Raw genomic sequence first — 7743 nt, 5'->3', positions numbered from 1 at the left:
AGCGCTCGCGGGGTCCTGCTGCCTTCGCCGCCCGGGCAGCGGTGCCGCTTCCAGTCCCCCCCGTGCTGCCGGCACGCGTGGCAGACCCCCGGCCCCACAGAGAGACTGGGCAGGCGGCGCTGGTGCTGTCTCAGTTTGTCCTCAGCGGGGTCTTTATTTGCCAGAGAGACAGCGGCGGGGCGCGGGGCGGCGGCGGCAGCCGCGGGCAGAGCCGGCCCTGCAGGCATGCAGCTGCGAGGGGGGAAGCGGGGACCGGGGAGGGGGCACGGGGGGGGGCAGTGGGAGTCCTCCAGGCACAACGCGTGGGGAGCCGTGTGGCTGCCCCCGGGTCCCCGTGTCCCCCCCCGGGGGTGCCGGGACGAAGAGGGGGTCTCCGGGACGGCCCCCGCTCCGTCCCGCGCGGCCCCTCCTGCGGTCCCACACATGCACGCGTGTCCCGGGGGGCCCCGCGGCGCCCACCCCCCCCCCCCAGCGCTGCGGGGCGTGCGGCCGGGGCGGGCTGCTCCGCGTCTCTGGGCATCCCCGGGGGAGGGGACGGCGGCGGGGGACAGACTGAGAGAGCTGGGAGGACATGGGGGAACGGGCGCCATGCAGGGCTCTGCCCCGCGGCCGGCTCTCCGGCGGGGCACGTAGAAAAGGGGGCGCAGGCGGGGGAGGGGGGGCCATGCCGGGGCTATGTACAGGGGCGCGGGGGCCGCTCAGCCGCTCTGCTCGCTGGGGGGCTCGGCGGTGGCCCCGGCCTCGTTACACGTGGTGGCGGGCTCCGTGCCGGGGGCCGGGGGCTGCGCGGCGGCTGGCGGCGTGCCGGGGGCTGCGGGCTCCGGGGCGGTGGCGGCGGGGGCTGCGGGCTCCGTGGCGGGGACCGGGGCCGGGGCCGTGGCCGTGTCGGTGGCGGGCTCTGTGGCCGCGGGCTCCGTGGCCGCCGGGGCCGCGGCCGGGGTCGCTGCCGGGGCCGGGGTCGCTGCAGGGGCCGGAGCCGCTGCCGGGGCTGGAGCTGCTGCCGGGGCCGCGGCCGGAGTCGCTGCCGGGGCCGTCGCCGTCTCCGTCTGCTCGGGCGCCCGCAGGCGTTTCATGAGCGTGGTCACTCGCACGGCTTTCTGCGGGGGAGAGGCGGGGGGGCGTGGGGCTGGCGGAAGGGCAGGGACTGGCAGCCCCACCAGGATCACAGCCCCGTGCTGGGGGACCGGGCTCGGCTAAGAGGGGACACTGAGGCACGGCACACCCACACCCACCTTCCACTTGGCCCGGGCGAAGTTCTTCTCGATCTGGGCACAGACGCCATCCTTGATGTTCTTGTCAGAGGCGGCATTCCCAGAGATCCTGGGGAGGCAGGGAGGGGTGAGCAGCCCCCACCAGCCCCCCCGGCTCCCCATCTGACCCTGCTGCTGCTCACCACTCATGGGAGATGGCCTCCTCTGCTGTGATCCTCTGGTCCTGCTCCACCTCCATCAGGCGTGTCACCAGCTCCTTAGCTGGGGGCACAGGGGGAGAAGTCAGTGTTGGTGGGGGACAACATGGGACCCCACGTAGCCCCCAGTGTGGGGCTCACCCGCCTGCGAGATGTCATCCCAGTATGGTGGGTCGAACTCATAGTCCCCAGCCAGGATTTTGCGGAAGAGGTTCTTGTCGTGGTTCTCATAGTCATCCTCGTCTGCCTCCTCGTAGAAAGGGGGGTTTCCCGAGAGGCTGGGGAATGTGGTGGGGGGCTCAGCCCGGCCCCAGCCCCAGCCCCAGCCCTGAGCCCTTGTAGCTATCCTGACCCTCACCCCACACTCACAGGATGTACATGATGACACCGATGGCCCAGCAGTCCACCGGCCGCCCGTACCGCTGCCGTCCCACCACCTCCGGAGCTGTGAGAGACAGAAGAGCAACCATCCCCCGGGGTCCCCAGCCCCCGGGCTCTTGGCCCTGGGGTGATGGCGAGCAGGAGGGACGCACTGGAAGCACCTAGGCAACCCCCCCCAAGGTGATGAGGAGTGGGAGAGGCCCACTGGAAGCACCCAGGATCAGCCCCCAGGGTGATGGGGAATGGGAGGTACAGCAGCAGGTAGTAAGGAGTGGATGGTAAGGAGTAGCAGGGACCTGCTGGGACCCAGCACTGCCCACCCCTGCATGCCCACCTGGCTGGCTCTCACCCACCCAGGTACTCAGGGGTGCCACAGGGCTCCTTAATGAGCCCGTTCTCCAGCTTGGCCAGGTGGAAGTCACTGATGACGATCTTGGAGTTCTTCAGGCGATTATAGTACACCAGGTTCTCCAGCTGCCAGTGCAGGGACTGTGAGTGCCAGGACGGGGGGCATCGCAGCACCCATGGGTGCTCCTAGCCCCCTGCCACCCACCTTGAGGTTTCTGTGGACAATCTTGAGTGAGTGCAGGTAGGCAACAGCCTCCAGCACCTGCCGGATGACATTGCTGGTGTCCTTCTCCGAGTAGTAGCCCTGGTCCAGGATCCAGTCGAAGACCTCCCGGCCAGTGGCCCTGCAGACAGCAGCTCTGCTGAGACCCACCCACCCGGGTGGGGCCACCCCACACCCTCCTGCATCTCCCAAACTTACAGCTCCAGGAAGATGAAATACTCTTTGCGGGTGATGTAGACGTCCACCAGCTGTAGGATGTTGGGGTGCTTTACCCTGCAGAGAGACAGGGGCATGGGTGGGAGTTCCCAGTTTGCCGAGTAGCACAGGATCCCCTCCAGCCCCAGCACTCACATTTTGAGGATGATGATCTCGTTTTTGGCTGCCTTCCGCACTTTCCGCCCATCCCGCTTCAGAAACTTCTTGCAGGTGTACAACTTCCCCGTCGTCTTCTCCTTGGCCCGGAAGATTTCACAGAACTCCTCCCTGCAAGGGTACCCCCAGACATCACCCCCTTCCTGGGGACCACTGAGACTGGGGGTGCTTGGGTGGTCCCTGGGCCCACCAGCATTCCCCCAGATCCCAGCAGTCAGGGGAGATGCCACAGAAGTGGGAGAAAGCTGTGGCTCAAAACCACTTTAGAGGGGAAGGAAAAAACAGCAGCGAGAAGCAACTGATAGGGAAGAAGCAAATAGATAGGGAAGGGGGAAAATTTGCTGGTTAAAAAGCCCCATCCTCAGGACAGTAGGGGTAAGAGCCACTGCAAAGCCACTCGTGCCGAGGTGGAACAGCAGCACACCCGACATTAACATCAGCGCAGCGGTCGGGGAGAAAGAAGGGGAGATGTGCTGGTAGCTGCAGTATTTCTGTTCTATTATTAATGGTGCTGGAGCCATCGGCCAGGCTGGAGCTGCAGGGGAGCCCCCGGGGGGCACTTGGCACTGCTCCAGCAAAGCCGTTGGCTTTCCAATCCCCCCCGGCTGCGCTGAAATCCTTGTGGCCACTGCCCTGGGTGGAGGGGAGCAGTGAAGTGACCTGCGGGCTTTGGGACAAATTGCCCAGACAATAAAGATCTGAGAGCACCAAGGTCCCCACTGCCACCCAGTGTGACCCTGCCAGGCGCGACCTGTGGCCAAGCAGGTGTTTTGGAAGTTGATGAAAAAAATTCTGGTGCATATTTTGCAGTCAAGCTGCTCTCAATGGGTGTGAGGGCTTAATTTTTTGGAGTGCATCCTAACAGGTTCCCCAGCACAGCAATAACAGCTGGGGGGAAGCAGCAGAGCTCCACTGCCCCCCAAGTGACATCTGCCTTTCCTTCACTGTAGCAGAGCCCTCCTGCTTCACAAAGTGCTCAGGGGAGCCAGGATCGTGTGGAATTGCTGCAATCCCTGCAAATCTTGAGGGGAGGAGGGAGGGATACAGGGAGCTGCCCAGCTGCAGCCAGCAGCAGTGGGAATGCTCACTGCCCTCCTCAGAGCTAGCTGTGAATATCCCCCATGCACCCATGATCAAGAGGGACTAATTAGGGTACAGCCACCCCAAAATACACCCTGCAATCCCAGCCCAGCTGGGAACCAGCACCCCAAGAGCCCCCGCAGGCAGTGTTGTGCCACTCCTCAGCACCCCAAGAGCCCCACACAGGTGGCTGGGGTTCCCCAGGGCATCCGTGGGGCCGTGGAGGGACCAACTCACGTTTTGATGACCTGGCCCAGGTCATATCTGTCGGTCACCTCAGACGGCTGGTTATAATCTTTCTTGTCTCCCAGCGTCACGCAGCCAAACGGCATCGCAGGGCCCGGTGCTGGCAGGGCAGGGAGAGGCAGTGAGTGCCCCGGCACTGCCGGCCCCCCTAGAGCCACAGCAGACCCTCCCGAGCTGTGCTAATTAACGTGGAACCTGAGCACAGCAGCGCTCCTGCTCTGCAGCTGCCACAAGCCGCCATGTGCCCAGCCCCACCGATGTGCATCCATCCCTGTGGCATCCAGCCTCTCTGCCTGGGCTCAGGCTGCCAGCACAGCCACAAGCTGGCCCCTCTGGCCCCTGTTTGTAGATTATTAATGATTAATTAGCAGTCAGGGTTAGCACAGTGCCTGAAGCACCCACTGGGGAGGCAAGCGGAGGTGAACAGATCCTTTCCTGTTTCTCAGCCCAGTTTTGCCCACGGTAACATTTCAGCAGACGGGGCCTCCCCAGGCAGAGATTGTCACACGTTGTCACATGTGCAGTGGGTTACACCAGTTTCAGCTTCCCATCCCTAAGCAGCCCTGACTGTGGCACCAGGCAGGTGGCACTGCAGCTTGGAGGTGCCAGTCCTCCTGCCACTGGCAGCGGTCAGGACACTTGGCACACACCAGCTTCTCCAACCCTATAGGAAGGATGCTTTGCCCCTTGCTCCCCTGTTGGGAATCCTTCAAAACCAGATCCTTCCTGGAAGCTTCCCAGAAAAAAAAATTGGTCACATAAAGTGATTATTTTCCCTTTCCCACCATGCTACCAGGAGGAAGTTTCAGCTGACATTATTTTTTGATGGCTCAGAAGATGACAGAGCTGCCTGGGGCCCCCCAGCCCTCTCGGATGGGCCTGAGCGGGACCTTGTGATGGGAGGCTGGCACAATGCTGGAGGCACCCATTGCCCAGTGCTAAAGCTCCCCAAACACCACGCTGTGCTGTGTGGGCCTGGCTGGGCTGTACTGGCAGCACCCAGGGCCCGGTGGTGAGGGCTGCGGGCAGGATGGCTGCGGGATGCGGGATGCGGGAGCCGGCATCGCGGGTACCCAAGCGCCGAGCCTGTTGCTATGGCAATGGGAGCTGAAGATGCAGAAAGCGGCACATCCTTTGGAGGGGGCAGGGACGGGCAGCACCCGGCAGCACCCAGCAGCACCCGACCCACCTGCAGGTGCACAGCCCCATCCCTGCTGTGCAGGCCCTGGGAGGAAGGCGTGCTGCCTGCAGCACCCAGGGCATGCACCTAAGAGCTCCCTGGGGTGATTGACCCAAACCTGGGTGGGACGTGAGTGCCGTGAGCCAGGGAATGGGGGGATACTCCTTCCTGCCTCCATCCTTTGGGGTTGACCTGCCTCTGTGCCTGCTGGAGCAATGCCCGTAGGATGGGTGCTCCCATCTCGCAAGGCACCCAGGCACCATCCTGCCAGGAAAACCTGCACCGGGTAGGAGCACCTGCCCTCATCCTGCTCAGTGTGCACGAAGTCCCAAAAGAGAAGCAGAGCACCCATGGGACACCACTGTTTGTGCCCCAGATTGGGTGAGGCTTTCCAGCCTACACTTGACTCATCCCAGCAGCTTTCCCAGCAAACGTGTCCTGCCTGGCACCTCCGTGTCCCCATGCCACACGACACCGGCTCTGCCGTGCCACTATACCTGGCCAAGGCGAATGAGGGCTGTCCTCGCAGCTGCTGGTGTGGCGATGGGCTCAGCGCCACAGACCATCAGGGGTAGGGCTGGCCTGCGGGTGGGCAGGCAGGCTGCCAGCACTGGCGGCATGGTGCCAGGATTAGCCGGGAAGGGGACACGGGTGGGATGATATATCGGGATTTTATTGCTGTCTCTGGGAGCACTCAGCTAATCTGCGCTCATAAAATTAGTTCCCGTTGGTTTAGTGGGGACCCATCCTGCCAGGGCTGAGCATTGCCACCCTCCCCTGCCCCAGGCTGTCTTTGGGGGGCTCAGCACACCTGGGATACCCTGCAAGGGAGGCTGGCACCCAGCCCAACATCGGGGTCAGCACCTGCACCCCACAGGTGAGAGCACCCCCACTGGGGCAGGGGCACCCAGGCAAGAGGTGGGCGAAGGGATGAGTGCTCCCTCCCCGGGGTGCCGGGGGGAAGGCTCGGTGCTGCGCTGGCACCCGCACGCAGCCAGCACCCCCCTCCAAGTGTCTAATTTGGGAGCAGAAGCAACAGCGGGTGTAAGACAATAGCGGGGAAGTGGGTGGCCGGGTGGGGATGGCACGGAGGGATGACGCAGCCGTGCAGCCCTCGCCAGCGGGGCCCCCCAACCCCCCGACCCCCAGCTCTGCCCCACGGTGTGAGGTGCCACCAGCTGTATTTCATCTCCAGCCCCGCTTCCACCTGCAGCTGCCCTGGACATGTCCGTGGGGGGTTCCCCCCTGCCATCCTGCCCCCGCGTCCCGGGGGAAGGATGTACCGGGGAGAGGCAGAAAACGCAGCCGGGCTAAGACGGACCGAAATATTGCTAGTGCCCGCAGCGGGCAGGCAGCGGGAGGCGGAAGGGAGGCGGAGGGGCCGGCCGGCCCAGCGCTGCCCGCGGAGCTCCCGGGCTGGGGCTGAAACAGGGCTGGGGAAGTCCCACCGCCCCCGGGCCGGGGCGTGCGGAGGGACAGCCCGGGCCGCGCACCGCAGGGAGGTCTGCGTTTGGCCGGCTCGGAGCGCTGCGGCAGCGGGAAGGGAGCGGACTGCGGGAGAGAGAGGTGCGGGGTCCGGGAAGGGATGCTCGGCGGCGGGGGCACGGGGAGAGGCTCCTCGGCAGCATCCCCTGCCGCGATACCGGCCCGGTTCTCCGGGCTCTGCGCGGAGACGGGGGCGGCACCGGGGCAGCAGCGGGCCGGGGGGGCGAGCGGGGAGGCGCGGGGGGAGCCGGGCTCCGGCAGCTCGCCGTGCCCGCGGCGCCCGTCGGGGTTCGGGGTCTGGGGGACGCGGGGTGCCGGTGGGGGCAGTGCGGCGGCGGGCAGCCGTCGGGGCGCGCACGCACCGGACAGGGATACGCGCGGCCCCGTCGGGACGTCCCGAGCCACCGGGGGCGGGAGGAGAGTTGGGGGCAGCCCCGGGCCAGACGGTGACAGATGCCAGCAACGCCCCCCCCCGCCGGGCCCGGCCCCCCTCGCCCCCGGTCCGGCGCGGCGCGGCGCTCACCTGCACGCCTCTCCGACCGCAACGGGGGGCCGCGGCCCGGGGCCGCCGCTCGGGGGGAGCGCGCCCCTCCCGCCCGCCCTCCCGCGCCGGGCCGGGGCCGAGCCGGGCCGATCCCAGCCGATCCCAGCCGATCCCAGCGCTCCCAGCCGATCCCAGCCGAGCCGTCGGTCCGTCGCGGCGCGGCCCCGCGCGCCCGGCGCGGCAAGTTGGGGGGGCGGGACCGTGGGGCCGCGCCCCCTGCACGCCCCGCCCCTCCCCTGACGTCACCGCCAAACTTCGCGCCCCGCCCGTGGGGACGGGGTCACGCGTGGCGCTGGGACCCGCCGGCATCGCGGGGGGCGAGGCGGGCGGGTCCCCGGGACACTGTCACCGGGCTGAGACACCGCCACGCCCCGGGGAGCGGGCCCCCATGGGACCAGAGACCCCATGGGACCTCACACTGTACCCTCTGGAGTGGTCCAGATCCCCTGGGCTGTGCCATGGCCACTGGCCCGGGA

At 66.6% G+C, this 7743-nt stretch overlaps 1 protein-coding gene across 1 annotated transcript; it reads right to left on the bottom strand.

Moving 5' to 3' along the window:
- Positions 1 to 130: 130 nt before the first annotated feature.
- CAMKV (CaM kinase like vesicle associated) lies at positions 131 to 7353 on the bottom strand. Its single transcript, XM_048315848.1, has 11 exons — positions 7247 to 7353; positions 4050 to 4158; positions 2712 to 2843; positions 2559 to 2633; positions 2343 to 2481; positions 2143 to 2263; positions 1778 to 1853; positions 1550 to 1686; positions 1394 to 1472; positions 1233 to 1320; positions 131 to 1097 (listed from the first exon to the last, which is right to left on the bottom strand). The coding sequence occupies exons 2-11, from the start codon at positions 4142 to 4144 to the stop codon at positions 699 to 701; spliced, it is 1341 nt and encodes a 446-aa protein (XP_048171805.1). The 5' UTR covers positions 4145 to 4158; positions 7247 to 7353; the 3' UTR covers positions 131 to 698.
- Positions 7354 to 7743: the final 390 nt, after the last annotated feature.

Source organism: Corvus hawaiiensis, chromosome 11 (assembly GCF_020740725.1).
Source record: "Corvus hawaiiensis isolate bCorHaw1 chromosome 11, bCorHaw1.pri.cur, whole genome shotgun sequence".
NCBI classification, from domain to species: domain Eukaryota; kingdom Metazoa; phylum Chordata; class Aves; order Passeriformes; family Corvidae; genus Corvus; species Corvus hawaiiensis.
This window is presented reverse-complemented; position numbering and strand designations above follow the sequence as displayed.

Coding starts and splice junctions, on each gene's coding strand:
- CAMKV (XM_048315848.1), bottom strand. CDS start 4,144: ATGCCGTTTGGCTGCGTGACGCTGGGAGACAAGAAAGATTATAACCAG. Junction 1,687..1,777: donor GGTGTCATCATGTACATCCT/GTGAGTGTGGGG, acceptor CACATTCCCCAG/CCTCTCGGGAAACCCCCCTT. Junction 1,321..1,393: donor GAGGCCATCTCCCATGAGTG/GTGAGCAGCAGC, acceptor CTGCCTCCCCAG/GATCTCTGGGAATGCCGCCT.